Source organism: Hippoglossus stenolepis, chromosome 6, assembly GCF_022539355.2.
Source record: "Hippoglossus stenolepis isolate QCI-W04-F060 chromosome 6, HSTE1.2, whole genome shotgun sequence".
NCBI lineage: Eukaryota > Metazoa > Chordata > Actinopteri > Pleuronectiformes > Pleuronectidae > Hippoglossus > Hippoglossus stenolepis.
In genome coordinates, this window is record NC_061488.1 from 865950 (window position 1) to 886080 (window position 20131).

Below are 20131 nucleotides of genomic sequence, written 5' to 3' on the forward strand. Positions count from 1 at the left end.
CAGCTCCGCCCCCTGAATGTGTCCTCTTTCTGACACTGACACACACACACACAGAATCATGACAATATAATCTTGAGAAACCTAGTTTTCTTCACACTCTGTTTAGTATTAATAAAAACTGTTGATTGGCAGTAATTAATTTGAGGACTTTATTATTATTATCATATTATTATTGTTATTACTGGTTAAAGAAAACAATACATGACACAAATTCTGACCTTGTCGCTTTCACTTCCTGTTTGTTTCTGGAGTTCCACAGGGCAGTGACTTTGGCCCCTGTCTCTTCTTGTGATCAACACTTCTTTTATATATCAAAAGACATAACGGTAACTTTCACTTCTATATCGATGATATTCAACTGCACTTCACACTCATATTAATATATTATCATCATGTTAATATAATATCACTGTGTATTATAAATGAAAACAGTTTGAAACAAAGAAACCCACAATGACCAAAAGGCTCTGAAGCATCTGAAACATTTATTTTACGACATCAGTACATCAGATACTTAATTTACTCAGAAGTGTGAATCCACGCTAACAACAGGAAACTCTACATCTCTATGTACTGTGCCACTGTGTATAAACAGCAGGGCCGCCATTTTGTCATTACATTGTCAATATGATTCACATCTAAAATTCTATACATCCCCTCCACATACCAGCTAGTAGTTAATCCAATATTAAAAAGATAAGAAAAATCAAATAAATAAAATAATGCTTGAATATTATCATCTGGTTGCTATGTTCACACATCAGTTCTGGATATTCATGTCATCGCTGTAGATCTAATGATGGAACTGACTCCAGCTTCGTGTGTTTCACACTCGGTGGAGGAGCAATGAGAGAAATGAGGGATTTGGTTTTGACCGCGTGGCGTCTCAGAGCATCTGCAGGTTCCACAAGAAACCTTGAAAAGATCTTTTGAATCCATATTTAAAAAACAAATTCAAAAAACAAAACATGAATTAGAATTGATGGGATTTGATGGTGGACACGTCCAATAACTGGATTTAGCTTTATCTCATTTTTCTTAACGTGGAATCTTTGCACATGTTTATGAACCTGCAGATTCTCTGAAACCTTTCAAACGGCTGTTGGAAGTCAGGAAGTCTGGATTAGCTCTTATTGCACATTGTCATGATATGTATTATACATACTGAGTGTGTGTTTGCTGTAGGCATCAGAGAAAATACAGCCAGTAGATCATCCAGGTTTTTGGATGTAGGTTCAATTGTTAACTTGGACTCTAAGTTTTTTTTCTGAATTTTTGATTTTTTTTAGAAAAATTATACAGTTCATTCAAACAAGCACAAAGTTCCTGTTTGTTCTACGCCAGCAGAGTTGGAGAGAAACTCGTGTGACAAAAAAACTACAAAAAAACAAAAGTCGATCTGGAAAATCTTTACTATAAATATAACTAGTCAGCCTGATTGTTGCAAACTGCTCCAGACGCTACGATAATTGAGTAATCTACAAAACTGCTGCCACACAAACGAGTAAGACTGTGGATACGGATATATCCTCCCTTCATTAACAACACACATGAGAAAAACAAAGAGCAAATCTACAGACAGAAGAAGAAAAAGAGTTTGAACAGTGAAATCTAAACATACACGACATGAAGAGCGTTTTACTGTCACACTAAACAAATCAAACATTCAAAAGAAATCAAAACGTGGGGCTGACACTCAGTGTGAAGGTTTCAGTGTGGTAACGTTCTTAATGTCTTTGATTATAACACTGGACTTAATGTCTCCGACAGCAGACAAACCGATTTCAGTGTGAAGGAGAAGAAGAGACGAGCTTAGAGAGACACTCGACAGCAGAGACTGAAGAAGTAACGAGTATTTATGTTGAGTTATTTATGGTTTCTTTCTATTTATAGTTATTTATAATAAAGTTTATAGTTAAACTGTAAAATATCAAACCTCGGCCTCATTTCTTTGTCATTGGTTTGAAAACAACATCATAGGAATCACTGACAATTTCTCTTAATATATAATGGTATCGAAAAAACGAACCTAATATCTGTATTGGCATCAGCCTCCATGTTGATCAGCTCTAAAAATGACTGCTAATACTGAGGAACTGAAGTAATGGGATTACTATGCCAGTAGATGATAAGAGTAACTTTCCAGTCTGGATGTAAACAAACACGCAGCTGATGTTCAGCCGTCTGTCGACTGACGACTTTTACAGCTGAAACCTCGTTTGATTCATGGTTTCGAGCACAAGTGCACAGTAATCGATCATAGTTATTTTTAGGAACCTCTCTCAAACTTCCCTGGAGCCTCGGGGTGATGGTTTGTAAAGGTCGCCCCAGAACGCACACACTCTGAACCCGCTCATAGAAGTGGGCAGATGCTTTCAACTGATTGAAAGGTAGGGATGCTCATTCGATCCTGAATCAACTCTCATCTCATTTGAAATCCTCTTCACAAGCTGATAGCCATCAATCAATAAAGTCGTCTAATAAAACTGTGATAAACGCGACAAATCATTTCATTCAGACCAGATGAAAAGATTGTGTCTCATGTGTGTTGACCTGTAAACTGAACTGTGTCTCTTTCTCTCCTTCTCTCCTTCGCTTCTCACCTCAGTTTGAAATTCAGATGGAAAAGTTTGGGCTGAACTGTCAGAGAGTGTGTGTGTGTGTGTGTGTGTGTGTGTGTGTGTGTGTGTGTGTGTGTGTGTGTGTGTGTGCGTGTGTGCGTCTGTGCGTGTGTGCGTGTGTGCGGTGCAGATAAGGGCTGTTGGAACACAATTCTGGAGTTGAACAGAATTTGAATATTAACAAACCTCAATACGATTCAAATGTGTATTTTGTATTTATTTTATAAATGTGTTTGCTTTCAATTTCATTAAAAAGGTCATTAAAAATCTGAATATAATTTGAATATTAAAAAAATAAGAATTCTACTAACAGCCCGACTGCAGATGTCTTTAAGTGTGTGTGCAACATGTTAGTGTCATGTTTGATACTTTAGCGGTGATTAGGTCACGTGTGATCTTAACGTGTGCGTGTGGTTAGTAAGCGTCGGTCCTGTAGCTGTGGTGGGCGTCGGCGGTGAGCTGGGTGGTTTCTGTGGCTGAAGACGGCTGCATGACGATGGGCTCGCCGCCACCTGAGGACAACACACACGATCAATACCACATTGAGATGAATCAGAAACACAAAAGTTAAGAGTTTGAAGAAGGAGGCCACTGTTAAGTCGCGGGTGCGCGCCCCCCCCCGGCCTCACCTCTCTCGTCAGCCGTCATCTGGGCCTCCAGGTCTTCGGGGGAGACGTAGAAGTCCGGCTCCTGGTCCATGGGCGGCCGAGGTTTACATTTACCACAGCAACAGTTACAGCAGCAACACAGGCAACAGCAGAAATAACAGCCAGTGGTCAGGCAGCAGAAGACGAACAGGGCCTGAGGGGGGAGGAGATATTTAAACGTGGTAAACATGAGTCCTGTTTATTCATCGCGAGGCTATATGTGTTCAGAGGATTTACAATAACAGTTTAGACTTTTCATCTTTCTGCATTTTAAAACAGTTCATGTTATTTATTCATGTTCTAGTTTATTTTCTCTGGTTTAATCTTTATAAATCTTGTTTTTTTTGCACCTGCTAGCAAACAGCACTGCTCTGTGGCCTGAACAGCGTAGAATGTAAAACACAGACTGGATTTAACTTTATTAGACACACATACAAGAAATAAGATAAATAATGTGTTTAATTTGATGGTGAAAATGTATTTAAAGTTAAATATTCATTAATATTGTGTTGTTGTTTTAATGGTGCGATAAAGACCATTTTCCTGTTGTAGGGGATCAAATGTGTTTAATTCCATGTGGAAGGTTCAACTGCTGGTTGGTCGATTTAAAAAAGACTTCCCGTGGACCAGGTAACATTCTGCATGAGTGAGAAGCACCGACAGCGGAACACGAGTCGCTCTGTGGTCTGACTCGTACCTTCGCCCACCAGCTGGACAGAACAAAGTAGGTGTTGACGTTCTCCTCTCCAAACTGCTCTGCAACATACAGCCCCAGTGAGCCGTATTTATCGTAGATGTTCTTCTTGGTGGTGTCGACCAGTATGGAGTGGGCGTTGTTGATTTCCTTGAACTTTTCGGCTGCGTCTGGGTTGTCCGGGTTCTTATCTGGGTGAAACTTTAACGCCAGTTTCCTGTAAGAGAGAAAGAGACACAACACTGACACCCCGACGATACGACAACATCCGGTGGACAAATAAATACACACAGACGTCTGCAGGTACGCGGGTGCACATCTGGATACATGTTTGTGATATGGATCCATTGAGACGATGCAGATGCAAAAAGTACAGATTTGCCTCAACGTTTCTGTTAAAGTTTTATTTTGGAGAAAGTGGAAATGAGAAGGAGAATAAATCCAAAACAATATATTTTCTCGGTGATAGTTGTTAAACGACAGATAAGATAAGCTGCTGTAGCTGCACTGTCTGAATGTGTGTGGGGATGGAACAGAGGGAACTGAACAGTGGTCATCAACACAGACCATTTACCAAATGTGCACTTTAACACACGACTGGAATTTCTTATAAAATCATTTTATCTTAAAGTTGTTATGAAGCGTTTGCAAACGTCGTCACAGTTTGAATAAAATAAATAAAAAAGGTTGTTGATGCAGAGACGGTCTTTTAGCACGAAGGCGAAAATGAAATCAACATTTCACATCTTTAACGTCCACAACAAACAGACTGAGGAAGAGTTTCCCACTCCTCCCTGTCCAAACACACCACAGACTGTTACGCACACATCAAGGGATGTGACTAACACAACACACACACAACACACACACACTCCACCCCAGAGACCGCAACTGCAAAGATTATTCTTGCACCACTTGTAAATATGCCTTGCTCTATTCTCTGTAAATAATGATTATGTTAATGTTTTGTCAATTTGTGGGAATGTAAATTATTACTATTATTGTTGTTTCTATGCTGCTTTGATGTTGTTACTGTTTCTATTGTTATGTATCTTGACTGGGGAGAGAAGTCTCGTATCATTTCACTGCACCTGAGGATAATGACAACAATCTTTAAATGAACTGAAAGAGTCGCTCACAGGCCTCTGACGCCCCCTGGTGGTGTACAACACGACAACATTAAGGATGGAGTTGCTCCAGACGTGTACCTGTAACATTTCTTGATGTCGTCTGAGGTGGCGCTCTTCTCGACTCCCAGCACAAGGTACAGCGATTCTCCGGATGTGGAGAGAGTCCTTTGTCTCTGCTGCTCCATGGCCTCTCTCTCTCGTTCTCTCTCTCTCTTCACTTCTCTCACACGCTCCCTCGTTCACTCGGCCTCTCACCTGTCAGGTCGAAGGAAAAACAGAAGAAACAAAAGAGCTGATGAGCTAAAGCTTTACATCAAAAAAGCTCATTTTATATTTCCCAGTTTAAGTATAAATTACATTTTCTCTTGTATGTTGCAACATTCCTTTGTTATCTTGCTTTAGAGGAAATTTAGAGACAGTGATTGTGCTGATTATCAATTATTCTGCTGATTTCTTTCATGATTAATAGATTTTGTGACGTGAAAAGCAAACAACGCACACAGCTGTTATAAGTTAGTAGGACCAGGTAAAATAAAGCATTAAGTAATTTTAATGATTGATTTGTTGATTAATCTGATAAAATTTATCTTGATTAATTGTTTTGTCGATAGAATATCAGAAAGTTCATAGAACAGCAGCAAGTCCTTATATTGGAAAAGCTGTAAACTGAAACATAATTAATTAATTTAAAACAGGCTTGAAATTTAAGATTTGAACCATAACCTTTATTAGTTTGACAGAGAGAGAATGAGGTCCCGAGCGGGTGCAGGCATTCACCGAACACATCAAAGATTCTGTCACTCGTTCCTTTGATGAAGGCTCCCATTGACTCCCATTTAAAACATGTCAGCTGTTTTTTGCAATTTAGGAGCGAACCGTTTGGTGAAAGTCTTAGAAAAGACCGATCACAACATTCTCGACCGAGCCGCACGTTTTGATGCATGTGTTCATGTGCGACAAAAACTGCAAGAGGAGTAGCGGGACGAAATTTGAGGAAGACAGCAGAAAATGTGTGGAAGCTTCCCAGTGAGCGAGTGGGCGTGTTGATGAGGTTTCTAACCCGTACAGCGCAGGTCACTTCGTTATCCAAACTGCTCCAGCTGTAACCAGTGTTCTCTGTTGAAATACTCGTGATTTAAAAGTTGTGGTTTCATTGAACAGAATGAGCCTTGATGCCAAATCAAGGTGAAAGGCTGATGAGATGAGTGTGAGGGAGTGAAGTAGTTATACACGTTTCTACAGGTCAGAGAATGAACCAACATGAAGTGTGTGGTTTACGTACAGCAGGCATCACGATAAGATACCTGAACCAGACTGAAGACACCAGCAGACCTCACACACCCATCGACAACTAGAATACACCAGGCAGGACACTGATCAGATCCTGGTGGACGTTTGCAGAATGGATGAACTGAGCGTTAACAATCTGCTACTGAATATTCATCTGCATGTTTGATGTTTCTGAATCAAAAAGTTGAGGAATAGAATCCAGGTTTGTGATCCCAGAAGGATCCACAGTGTGAGCTGTGAACTGGCTGATAAACCCTGTCAGACAGCAGGTGTATGGGGGGCTTACAGACCACACTAAGCCAATTCAGCTCCACAGACACTAAACCTGACTGGGACTGACATGAACCACAGACAATAAGCTGCACGCAGGTCCTCCAACTTTCTGATGATAATAATTTAGCCAATAATTTCTAATGATGTATGATGATGTACTGGTCACACTAGAGCCATGTTCTTCCATGTGTGTGGGTGTGTGTGTGTGTCTGTGTGCGTGCAAGGATAATCCTGAACACACAAAGGATGTGAAAAAGCCAGAGTGTGGATTAACACAGTATTTACACACCTGAACAAACACACTGTACATGATATGATTCATATGTTCTATTCAGTCTAATACAGAGATATACAAAAACTTAACACTGAATGAAATCCTAATTGTGTGTCAGTTTCTATAAAACACTATATGGCAGCAGATGGGTGCTATTGCCACGGCAACCCTACAATGCTTCCGGCTCAAAACACACTGATTTAACACCTCCCTGAATCCCCCCCCCACTACTGTGCCTCGGATTAACCAGTCACCACACTGTTAAACCCACCACCTGACTGGGATTAACCAATGACAGCGATTTGTCAGTATGCCAGGGATTATCAGAGTGTGTGTGTGTGTGTGTGTGTGTGTGTGTGTGTGTGTGTGTGTGTGTGTGTGTGTGTGTGTGTGTGCCTAAACTCTGCCTATAATTCAGCAGCCAATGAGATTTAGAGAAAGTCAGATTCACCTGAACCAACAAGGCGTAAAGAATGAACACACGCTGCAGCGAGGATGACACCATATGGTCTGTGTCACAGAGTGTGTGTCTGTGTCACAGAGTGTGTGTCTGTGTCTGTGTGTCAGATTGTTGCTTTCACAACTTACATTTATTTCAGCATCATCCAATGCAGGCCCCTCACTAAGATAGTTAAAGATATCCCTTCAGATATTTACCTCCACCAAGGAGGGTATGTTCTCACCCTGGTCCGTTTGTGCGTTTGTGCGTTTGTCCGTTTGTGCGTTTGTCCGTTTGTAAGCAGCATTACACTAAAGCAGCTGTGATTTGGATCAGGAAAGAACAGAAAGGCAGATCCAGGAATTTGTTTGCCTTTCTTTACCATTGTAGAATAACTCATGGATCTTGATGAAAATAATGCAACATATTGTGTTGTATGAAGTTTGGTGTAGATTGATTGAATTTAGGAGGCTGTGCCCTTCTGGCTGATATTCCAGTAAATGCTGGCAAAACCAAACAATTTCAAAATCCATTAATCTGCTGATCAATTAACTGAACATAACCAAACGCTCATCGAAGCTGATATAATGAAATATCTTTTATCAGAACAGGGCAGTAAATTTCTTATGATGTTTAAACATTTATAAGCAGCAAATTGTCATGATTCACAAGTCAAGAATATTTAAAATTACTTAAATACTGACTCGTGGGTTAATCAACTAGTTGTGGCAGTGTTAAGCAAAATATTCTACAGAATATATTCTCAAACAGTTTATAGATGAAATTACTATGAATGTTTTATAATCCAGCAAAAAATAATACCTGACAAATCTTTCATGGTAAAATCTGAAATATTCCGTCACTAATTCATGTACATTTATATTTCCCCTTTCAGTGAAGTACTTACGTTTTTTCCCCACTTAATTTTCCACTGGTCTCAACTCACCCGTCTCAAGTGAAGCTAACTGAAAACAGTCAAAGTCCCGAAATGAGGCAGAAACACTCACACATGAAATTCAACAGGAACCAAAACTGTGTTACTGGTAACGACTGCACCAGAGAGATAGACTATGACTATTTATAGAACCCAGGTTTTAACACAAAGAGAGCACATGATTAAAAGAAAACGAACATCAGTGACTCTGAGAATAAACCCAGCAGCAGCTCAGCATCTCCTCTGCATTAATAACTCAGGTACTAGAACCAGACGGGATCTTTCTTTGGAATAAACACAGGGTGAAAACTCTCCTCTCATCCAAACCCAGTGCAACGTCAGCTCAGAGTAAAGGTTCACTGCTTGTGTTCATGTTCTGATGATGTTAATATTGTCTCCATAACAAAACATAATCAAACAGCCAGTGAAAATCTGAATCACTGCCATAGACGGTGCTGCCTGTGTCCTCAGTGTGACGGCTTCATTAATAACACTGAATACAAGAACATAGACGGAGGGTGTGTGTTTATGGATGTAGTTAATATGTATAGATTGCAGCTTTACAGTATTGGGTGTACATAAAGTACAGTACCTGTGTGTACAGAAATCCTCACATATTTAAAATAATATACATATGTGTATATATATATAGTAAATAGGAGTCAAGGTGTAGTTTAAATGCAACCACGTTGTTTACAGCCTTCATGTTAGTTCCAAAGCACAACTCTGAAGTCAGGACAACAGTTTCACATCTTGGGGAATCGAACCTTCTGAGGATCATGTGAGCGCAACTGACAACTGGTCAAAATTTGAAGAACTTCCCTACATGCAGGCATGAGACATCATGTTCAGGAGACAAAAACATGTTTTATGAGGCCACCGTAACCTTTGAACACCCACATATAATAAGTTCATCCGTGTCCAAGTGATTCTCCGACGTTCCGGAGATATCCCATTCACAAGGCAGAGGCCACAGCGACCAACAACATATAATCAGTTCATCTGTGAGTTCAACTGAACATTTGCACCAAATATGATGAAATCTCCTCAAGGTGTTGTTGAGATATCGTGTTCATAAGAGTAGGAGGAACTTGTGTACAGCATTCGTACAACATGCTGCAACACATCATGTGTCACCATCAGGTTTGAATAGAGGAAGTTCAGAAGCTCAGCCAATGAGCCTGGACTCTGCAGCTGAAGTGTCTGTACACACGTCCTCTTACGAGTTTAAAGAGAAATGTTCTCTACCGGGGAAAACAACGTTGAATCACAGGTCACTGTTGGGTCACTGAGTTATCTGCAGCTTTTCAGATAATGTCACACATCTTGACCAGGGGAAGGTCAGCAACACTTCTAATACATGATCCATTCAAAACAATCGTGAGGTGCTTTGTTTTCTTCCGTGTCAGCATCAGACAAATCTGGAAATGTCTTTGTCATCGTCTCCAAAAGCCTCAGTTTCTGTGAATCCAGATTAAAACACAACTCCAGAGTTTTCAAACGAAAATGGGACCAGCTGCATTTCCAAAAGATTCAATGCGAGAGACACAAGACGTCTTGGCCACTGTGGGTGGGTGTCTCTTAATCTTCTCTGTGTTACCAGATCTTTGTAATGTTCATCCATTGTCATGTTGTTACTGCTGCAAACAGTCGCTTGAGTCACTTTATTCAGAAGAACCACTCTTATTATTTCAGAATTACAGGTGAGGAGAACAAAGGCTGGGGGATAAAACAATATCTACCTATCAATTGCAATGCAACAAGTCCAATCCGTCATTGTTATTGTGCAACACATTATCGGACAAGTTAAGTGTAATTCTCTGCTTATAGATACATCAGCTCCAAGGTCATGGAGAGTGGAGCCTAGTTTCTGCCTCACCATTCTGTATAAATGGCACGAACATGAATGGAGTGAGAAACTTGTTGTTCCATCTTAAAGGTGACTTCAAGCTAGTGCCAGACTGAGGTCCGTGTCGCAGGGAGAGCGGGTGTGGTGGGACAGACGTCGGCGCTGTTGTTTCCCACCTCACACCTCTGATTCTGGAAGGCCGGCATGCTTTCTGACAGTCACACACTGAGGCAGCGACACGTTGGCTGTGTTTGGTTCAGTGTAAACAAGAACAGCCGGCAGAACGAGGGGTCTGCTACACAACAACCTGCAGCTTCTCTGTATCAGGGGGCTGCACAACACTGAGACAATAACACAACAATACAACACCACTCTGCTCTCATTTATTCTGAGCTGTTCCTTTTCCTCATTGCTGCTCAGCAGGGGAGACATGGATCATTAGTCAGCATTGTTGCATTACCAGCTGCTGTCTGTGCGCACACACACACACACACACAGACACACACAGACCCACACGTTGTACTGTGCCAGGAGGAAAGTAAACAGACGCCTGCACACTGATCTGAGTCGGAACAAGCTTCATGTGTTGGTTCCATAGTCGATCTGTTAGTTTGGGTTTCACATTGTAATTTAGGGAGTGCACAGGGGCGTGTTGTCAGGTGGTGGTGGTGGAGGGAGGAGGTGGTGGTGGTGGGGGGGCAGCATCGGCTTCTTCTTCTTCTTCCTCTGGTCGGACTAAACTTTGGTGCCTTGGCCTGGAGCACGGTCTGAGGAACCTTTCACACCTGATATTTAGGTTCAGACAAACCTTAAATAACTCAACATAAAGACCCGTCACTAAGTTCGACTGAGTCGCTGCTCGTCACAGACCACATTTAAAACGTTGTGCACTTTGTCATCTGCAGACGTTTAACACCTACGAGCATCACGGTGACAACTATAAACACGAGAAACAAGCAGTGACATCCAAGCTGTGGTCACTAGATGTTCACACATCTCCAGCCACAGGCCACATTGGAACATTCAGGCTGTGACTGGTCATCGTCTCTAACAGAACATTTATCCTGGAAAGAGACAAGCAGCAGAGGTTTCATCCTGTAAGTGTGCGGAACATTAATCGTTAGGTTTTCCATACATATTAATCTGCCTGAAGTGAAAAGTGTGAAACCCTTTAACTGACGTACAGGTAGACACTTTGGATTCTGGACTTTTGGCTCAATATAACCATCACGTCTGTGTTTCCCACATTTTATATACAGAGAATTTTTAATAATCAAAATAATGTATATTTCAAACGCTGTATCCATTTGTGAATTATTTATTATTGTGTTTAATGAGCAATAAGCTTTTTCAAAATAACATCAGGTTGCAAGATTATCAAAAGATTATTAAATGACCTGCTTTCCCTTTTCCACCTCCATCACTTCTCCTCCCTCACTCCTGACAATACACTTTCCTCACCTCTCTCTCTTTCCTCATTAACGTGTCACTCCGTCTCTTTTTACACATTTTCTTTTCTGCCTTTTCCTCTTTATATTTTCCTCTTCAATTTCTTAACATCTTCTCCTCAAATGTTTCCTTTGACTTCGTCCTCTTTTCCTCCTCATTTCACCATTTAAATTGCAATAGTATTATAAGACGATCATTTCCTATTGAATTATTTAATTTCCTGAGAAAAATACATTACAAATACAGTTTTACATCCTATCTTTGCCAATAAATCTGTGGAATATATAGAGGACAGACTTAGGGGATCACTTTCCTATACCATACAGTAATATTAAGGCTGAGTAACTACAGCATTTTACACAAACACACAGTCATATTCTCTCCAGCTCCTTCCATGCAGCTCAGATTTTAGCTGCTTATAAAACACAATTATTATTAATATTAAAGAGCTGGAAAGATAAAAATGTAAGTCTAACAGTTTTACTGTCCATCACGTATGACGGACAGGAGGAGAGAGGAAAGATAACATACTCATAATCTTAGAATCTGACTTTACAACAAGTCCTGAGGAAAAATCAGTCCGTGATTGTGAGTGTTCAACCGCAAGAGACTGCTCGAACTGCGATAAATGGTATATTCCATGTGCCGTGCATTCACTCTCTGCATGTATATATATTTGGCCCATCAGATGGAGGAGGAGATGGCCGGCTGCGCTCTGTTTGGCTCGACTCGGTGTCAGCAGTGACACGTGGTATCATAAAATAAATATGATGACTTAAGCTGCTTCTTCAAATAATGCAGAGATTAAATTAAGCTAACGAGGGGCCATGATTTAGAGCAAAGGTTACTGACTATATATACAAATTAGACACACACACACACACACTCTCTCTCTCTCTCTCCATCTTGGCACAGAGACGCTGTGATGCACAAAGTTCAATCCATTTCATTAGCTACTGTCTGTCATGCATTCACTTTCTCAATGGACTTCCACACATGCTAACACACATGCTAACACTAACAGGGCGGGGGAGTTCCTCACAGTAATGACCTGAAGTCCAAGGATGAAACAGAAAACAGGAAGCGTGACGTGCGGGAGACGGGACATTGATGGTGAATATTTGACAGCTGCATGTGACTGAGTTTCAATCACGGGACTTTTGCACCGTCACGCCCAGAGGACGCACGGGACGAGACTCATGACCCAGGGTGGTCAGCAGCCGCCATCTCTAATTCAAACAGACAACTGGTTCTCCTTCAGGTGAGCTGTGGTTTGTCTGATTAGGATAAATACACATGTAGACGATGAACCATTTGGTTTATTTACAGTGGGGTACATGTTAAATGGTAAGATCTTTTGTTGAACCAATATTTAATAAACCAACTTAGGTTTTTAAAACAATCACATTAGAGAATATTGACGATGAAAATGACGGAACTGGTACCGAGTGCAGTCAGCCTTCAGACAGCTGAGGAGGTCGGCTCCCTGGAGAATGACCCGAACGCACCTGAACACATAACAACACTAGGTTCAGTCCGTCTGATGCGTTTCAAACTCAGGTCCTGCATTCGTCAACGACTGTTCTGATTCTAATGTCGGGGCCTGAATACGAACCCTGTCATGAGAGAATATAAACATCAAAACCAAATACCAGAGTCACAGTAGGAATCCCAGCTGAGGGATAATTTTAGGTTTTCGGGGTCACAGCAGAGACACGGACAGGAAACTGTCTCACAGGCACCGCAGCTTCATAAAGCTACAGAGGTTTAGACTGAAGGGAACAGATTAGATCAATTACACTGTATTCAAAATACGTTTTTTAGGGTATGTAGTAGTAAAAGTAAAAGTATATATTACTGATAAAAATATATATTTGTTTCCCGCTTCTCAAATATGAGTTTTACTTCATCTGCTTGCTCTGTTTACTGCCTTGTGGATGTGAATCTTTAAGCACAGTTAAAAGCACCATATCAATAAAATGCATTATTATAGATGAAGTCATTGATCCAGTCATCAAACCAAATCATTCAGATAGATTGTTATTGAAAGTAAGTGTGAGTTGCAGCCACATTAACTTTCAGTGCTGCAGAGACGATCTCCCTCTGTGACCCACTGCTGTCATCTACATGTAACCGGATGTGACTGGATTTTAAATGAGTCACTGACGACCGCTCGTACCAGAGCTCACGCTAATGACATCATTCACCATCACCCAGTTCACTCAACCCTGACACACACCAGCTGACTCACACAATAATATGATTTGGTCAAATGTGTCTTTACACACTGTGCCGCAAAATGAAACTGACTCATGTGATTATTGTGTTAATATAACGTGCTGGAAAAGGAAGCAACTTTCAAATGGTTATAAATGAAAACCTAAAGCCTGTGGATTCACTGAGGCTTCAGGCTGAAGAGCCGTGTCTGTTAAGATGCTGTCCTCTGTGTCTGGAGCGGCCTGGACATGCACTGTCCCTGATAACATCTGGACAGGGACATTCACTGTGAGATAAGGTCCTCCAGTCACTGGAGGAGGTGATGGTTTTCTAGTGTCATCATATGAAGCCAGATGTAAATACAGCAGGTTATTTCATGCAAGTAGATTCACATACAACCACAAACACCACGTTAGAAGAAGGAGTCACCAGCTGTCAGTCGTGTTTGATTTGGCTGCATGTGTTTGTGGACTCAAAACCACTCCCACTCACACACACACACACACACACACACACACACACACACACACACACACACACACACACACACACACACACACACACACACACACACACACACACACACACACACACACACACACACACACACACACACAGGCAGACACAAGAAGACAGCAGCTCCTCCACAACCAGTTCAGATTCACCAGTAATGGGAACTGTCCCATTAAGAACAACACAATGGGAATGATTCAGTTCTGCTGAGATGCTCCTCATCCACTTGGACCTCAAACATTGAAGAAGACAACAACAATGAAAGCTTGGTCCCTCGCTTGGCTCCAGACTCGATCCAGATGTATGTCCTGGTGTCTTCTCACTCCACACTTCACAACACAATAATCCACAGGAGGACCGGGTCTGGATCCAGTCCGCCTGTCCTCACCCTGATCCCCGCAGGCGGACCGGGTCTGGATCCAGTCCGCCTGCCCTCACCCTGATCCCCGCAGGAGGACCGGGTCTGGATCCAGTCCGCCTGCCCTCACCCTGATCCCCGCAGGAGGACCGGGTCTGGATCCAGTCCGCCTGCCCTCACCCTGATCCCCGCAGGAGGACCGGGTCTGGATCCAGTCCGCCTGCCCTCACCCTGATCCCCGCAGGAGGACCGGGTCTGGATCCAGTCCGCCTGCCCTCACCCTGATCCCCGCAGGAGGACCGGGTCTGGATCCAGTCCGCCTGCCCTCACCCTGATCCCCGCAGGACTCTGTGGGTCGTGACGGAACGAGAACATACCGGTAGGCTCGGGAATCAAAGCGGATAATCTCTCTCTACACACACACACACACACACACACACACTGTCAAACACTGTCACGCACAAACACACACTCTCTCTCTTTCACTCACTCACTCTCACGCAAACACACACATTTACACACACTTACACACACTTACACACATTTACACACACTTACACACTTACACACTAGCTCGCACGCACGGAGCGGTGCGCCCGCTTTGAACAAGGCAGCTAGCACTTAGCATGCTAACTAATCCAAGGGCAGTAAAGCTGGGTGATGTTAGCATGTCGAGCTAACTGCGCGTCCCTCACCTTCCTGCTGCGGCTCCGGCTCCTCTTCGTCTTCCTCTGGTTCTCAGCGGGGGGTCAGACCACTCGCATCCCAGTCGCGCTGCTCTTTCCGCCGGTAGAAGCGTGCGACCCGCCGGTAGAGGGATCACGGAGGTAGCGGCCGCACCGGGAGGGAACGAGCTGTCAGTCACGGCTCAGCGCTCCCGTGGAAACCCGCCCACTCTCCTGCTGCGTGCGCGCCCCCGCGACAGGAAGCCGGTGACGTCTCGACGCGCAGAAGAAGAAGAAGAAGATCAAACGCCGCTAACGCACCGACTCGAGGTTTGTGGAGAAGTTTCTGATTTAAAACGTCACCGATCTGCTGCGTTGGTTCGTACGAACTCCCCGAGCCGCTGCGGTTCCAATCCCCGCGGGCTCGGTACTTCACGGGACTCTGGCCTTGTTGGCGCGTCGGTTTAGCCTCGTCACGGGCTAACGTTAGCATTGACTCAGCCCAAAAGTCCTCACGGCTAGCGGGCTAACGTGCTAGCGTGCTAACGGGCTAACGGGCTAACGGCTACTTCAGTTAGCTCCGGTTTAAAACGCGGTCTGGCCCCAAACAGCTGGTTTGTGATTTAAACTTCGAGACGATGTTTCAGTGACTTTCATTCTTCACACTTCCGGTGTCCGCTCCAGATGAAACAGACCCAGGACCAGTGGGACGGACGAGCAGCGGCTTCACGCTGTCCAACACGGAACAAGTGGATTCTTCAAAGTGTTTCTCGTTCAAAATGAGAACAATACATAGAAATATTTAAAAAGTAGATTAACAAAGTTCATTGTTGTTGCTATGGGCTGAATCAGTGCGATCCCTACAATGACCTAAACAATAATAACTTTAAATCACATCTTTCTAACTTTAATGGCCAACTTTTACATGTGTCTGTATGTACACTAATTTAGTCTTTGTCTGTTTGTGCTAAATGTGGGTTCATCTGTGAATCTGTACTTAATAATACTCATTACACTACATTCAGATGTATGCATTAAAGTTTGAAGTGTTGGATTTTATAACTTATAACCAGTGTATGTACAAGTCACACTTCCCCCCCACAGTTCAGAAACACAAGCATGTGATCTAACGTGTGTGTTCTGTGCAGTAACACGTACATGTCTTCTGTTTCAGATCTGAAGATGTCGTCAGGCGCTCTCTTTCCCAGCCTGGTGAGCGGCTCCAGAGGAAGCTCCAGCAAGTACCTGGTGGAGTTCCGTGCTGGCAAAATGACCCTGAAGGGAAACGTGGTGACGCCGGACAAACGCAAGGGCTCGGTGTACGTCCAGCAGTCCGACGACTCGCTCATTCACTTCTGCTGGAAGGACAGGACGACTGCCAACGTGGATGATGTGAGACACTTTAAACTACTTTCATAGACATTTTTATCTGTCTTTCGTCCACTTGACACTTTAAGGAAATTCCCACCACACCTTGATATTTGGAAATTATTGTTTCAGATTCACAACAAGGCCATTGTTCTTTGTATCATAGAGTAACATGCACAGGTCTGAAGTGACGACCATGAGCCACAGTGTCCCAGTGTTATTCATCCATTTCCCATCTCTTTTTTATATCATCTCTACTGTCAACTCCCTAACAAGTACCACAAAACATATATAGTAAGAGTGATATTTGTCCGGTTATAAGTATAGTCCAAGAAATCTGCCTTTTTGATGCCAATATCAATAAAGCAATTCCTATGACAAAGGATTCTTTAAACATTATTTCTATTGGGTGGGAAACTTTACTGCTTTTAAGTAATCCATGTATATTTAGACTTGAACTGTGGTCAGCAGTAATGAGCTGCAAAGCTGGTTTTAGTACATTTTGTTTATTTAATAATTTAACTTGTTCGTAATGATGCCGGCTTGCAGCGCACAGATGTGCTGTTCCCAAGTGTTCACATGGGAATAGACAGCAGGGACTTTGACAGCTGGTCACATGACTGTAGAAACTCAGCGTAACACATGTTGTTGCTTTCTTTAGACATTCCACAAATACCAGAAATACCAGAAATACCAGTGGGAGCCCCAACTTGTTTCTCCTCATTCATTCTATTCGCACTTATCAGCTGTTTTTAACATCAAATGCTGGCACATGAAATCCTAATTCATCTGACCTTCCACAGAGAATATCTTTATTTTAGAGCTACAGGTTTTTTTTGTATCAGTGCAGCCTCACCTTAAGTCCTCCCCTGTCTCATGAGTGTCTCATGAGTGTCTCATGTTGCCTCCCTGTCCCAGGACCTGATCATCTTCCCCGATGACTGTGAATTTAAGCGTGTGAGCCAGTGCACCACGGGACGTGTCTATGTGCTGAAGTTTAAAGCCGGATCCAAGAGACTGTTCTTCTGGATGCAGGTGAGAGGAAGATGCTCCTCGTCCTCATTTGAACTGGAGAAGAACTGGTGTGAATGAATGACAGCTGTTTCTATTGTGCTCAGGCAGCTGAAGGTTAAATAGTGGAAAAAATAAACAAGAGGGAATGGGAGTGATGAGTGAGGCAGAAAAGAGGTTATTACACCCATGATGACAGCGTGCATGGCTGTAAACAGTGTATTCAATATTTATTGTTTCCTTTATGTGATGTTTGAGCCAAACAGGCCGTTTTCACAGCAGGTGGTTGGAAAAGTACAGACGTTGCTCATTAATAATCAGTTACACCTGATTTAAACCCTGCAGCTTGTGTTTTTATACTTTTACATTTCAAAATGTCTGCTGTGAAAAAGTTGTCCGGACTTTTTATTATAACAATATATTCTCTGTTGTATTTTTTAAGTAATGTAGATAATCCAGTAGTTTATTAAGGGGTAAAACACAATTCATATTTTACATAGTTTATCTTTATTTTTTATATATTTGTCAAACCATGTGTCACCACGTAGCAAGCGAAGAGAATAAAACTCTGATTTCAAGTGTTTCTCTTGTGTCTCGCTTCCATCAGGAGCCAAAGACGGACAAGGACGAAGAGCACTGCCGTAAGGTAAATGAGTACCTGAACAACCCCCCCATTCCCGGAGCGCCAGGCAGCGGGAGCGGCAGTGGCCATGAACTCTCAGCGCTCGGAGGAGAGGGAGGCCTGCAAAACCTACTGGGAAATATGAGCCACAACCAGCTGATGCAGCTGATTGGACCAACCGGACTGGGAGGACTGGGTAAGCAGCACTAGATTTATTCTGTAATTATCCTGTGACACACAACATCAACAACAATTGATTTATAAAGCAAAGAAAAGTATTTTCTAGTTAGTAACTGGAAACAACATATCATGGGAAATGTGTTTATTTAAAACTAAGATACATAATGAGCTAAATGACCCAACTCTTCTGAAAAGCAAAACTCGTTTCTGTCCATTACTTTGTTTACTTTCAACCTCACGAACTTAATTAGAAATATGACAGTAAATAGGTAACAGCCCAAATAAAAAGGAGAATCAAAGAGCAGTTTGGACGTGTGTTTGATTTGTGTGCGTCTGTCTAAGGAGGCCTGGGAGCTCTAGCAGGACCAGGACTCGCCAACCTGCTGGGCGGGGGGGGACCAGCTACGAGCAGCTCCTCATCCAGGTGAGAATCCGCTCACATCACTGAACTCTTCACAGGATTAGCTGTGATGTAGAAGATGTAAGGAAATGTATTTTCCTCCCTGAACTCTGCCCCCTCCTGTAGTTCTCGTAGCCAATCAGCAGCAGCCACTCCTTCATCAGGCGCAGCCCCCAGACTGAGCTCCTCTCAGGCCCCCACCACCCCCGTGACCCCCGCTGCCTCCGCTGTGTCACCCACTACTGTTGCTCCCTCCACCCCAGGTACACACAGTTGTGTTTGTGATCCAGTAACACAACAGAAAAGCACCAAATCTTCTCAACTTAGCATCGAGAAGGTTCTGTTTGACATTTCTGCTCAAATAAGAATCATAAATCTGATGTAGCCTGAGAAGGTTTCAGGACGAGGATTTATTCTGTCGATGTCCTTTTCTGCCTCTGGCTGAATGTTGGGACTCGTCCTGCTGTAGAAAACATCTAAACATTTACAAACCTTTGCTCAGTTCTGAATCTACATGTAATGGATGTTGATACTTCTGAGCTGCTCCTCTACATGTTTTATAACCCTGTATATCTGAAAGCCTCCTGACCTTGTTGTCTGCAGCCTCAGCTCAGACTCCTCTGGCCCCAGCCTCCGTTGGAAGTCCTGGCGCCCACCAGCCCATCCAGCTAAGTGACCTTCAGAGCATCCTGGCCACCATGAACGCAGCAACGGCGTCTGCTCCGGGAGCAGCAGGTGAGGAAGAGTCCGACTCAGAGCAGGTTTATTAGAGGGAGATAAATCCAGGGATGAGTCTCAGAGCAGGGTTGGTTTGTTTGTAACGGTGACGACGTGCATGAGAAGAAGAAAGAGACAAGTTATGGAACATGAGGAGATTCAAACAGAACCTCCTCCTCTCTTCTCCAGTGGATCTAGCCAGTGTTTGCACCCCTGAGATGATGGCTCCCATCCTAACTAATGCTGAGGTCCAGAAGAGGCTCCTGCCCTTCCTCCCCAGTGGTGAGAGTTTACTTCAGAGCGCGGAGGAGATCCAGAACACTCTGAACTCTCCTCAGTTCCAACAGGTAGGAAGGAAACGTAACATGATCACTATGATCCCCACGATGGTGTCATGTGAAAACAGTAACTATGACCAGGTGCAGTTAGTAACTGAACTATAACAGATTCCTGGTTGTTGTGATTCCTCCTCCAGTCGAT

General features: G+C 43.0%; 2 protein-coding genes across 5 annotated transcripts in view; one reads left to right on the forward strand and one right to left on the reverse strand.

The window, feature by feature from the left end:
* Positions 1-466: 466 nt before the first annotated feature.
* Positions 467-15518, reverse strand: dnajc5ab (DnaJ (Hsp40) homolog, subfamily C, member 5ab). 2 transcript variants are annotated; one of them, XM_035160264.2, is made up of 5 exons: positions 15384-15518; positions 5171-5347; positions 3966-4179; positions 3251-3422; positions 467-3133 (listed from the first exon to the last, which is right to left on the reverse strand). In XM_035160264.2, exons 2-5 carry the CDS (start codon positions 5275-5277, stop codon positions 3036-3038), a joined length of 591 nt encoding a protein of 196 aa, XP_035016155.1. In that variant the 5' UTR covers positions 5278-5347; positions 15384-15518; the 3' UTR covers positions 467-3035. The 2 variants fall into 2 exon arrangements, with proteins under 2 accessions (XP_035016155.1, XP_035016156.1); XM_035160265.2 differs by lacking the exon at positions 15384-15518 and adding an exon at positions 8276-8299.
* Positions 15519-15555: 37 nt separating this feature from the next.
* adrm1 (ADRM1 26S proteasome ubiquitin receptor) overlaps positions 15556-20131 on the forward strand; it is a 5211-nt gene continuing 635 nt past the window's right edge. The window contains exons 1-9 of one of the 3 annotated variants that reach the window (XM_035160248.2): positions 15556-15683; positions 16528-16745; positions 17640-17756; positions 18340-18550; positions 18877-18958; positions 19061-19197; positions 19538-19669; positions 19841-19998; positions 20127-20131. The exon at positions 20127-20131 is cut by the window's right edge and continues 98 nt beyond it. In XM_035160248.2, the coding sequence (XP_035016139.1) occupies positions 16536-16745; positions 17640-17756; positions 18340-18550; positions 18877-18958; positions 19061-19197; positions 19538-19669; positions 19841-19998; positions 20127-20131 (1052 nt within the window). In that variant the 5' untranslated portion in view covers positions 15556-15683; positions 16528-16535. The other 2 variants (XM_035160250.2, XM_035160249.2) reach the window with 2 other exon arrangements.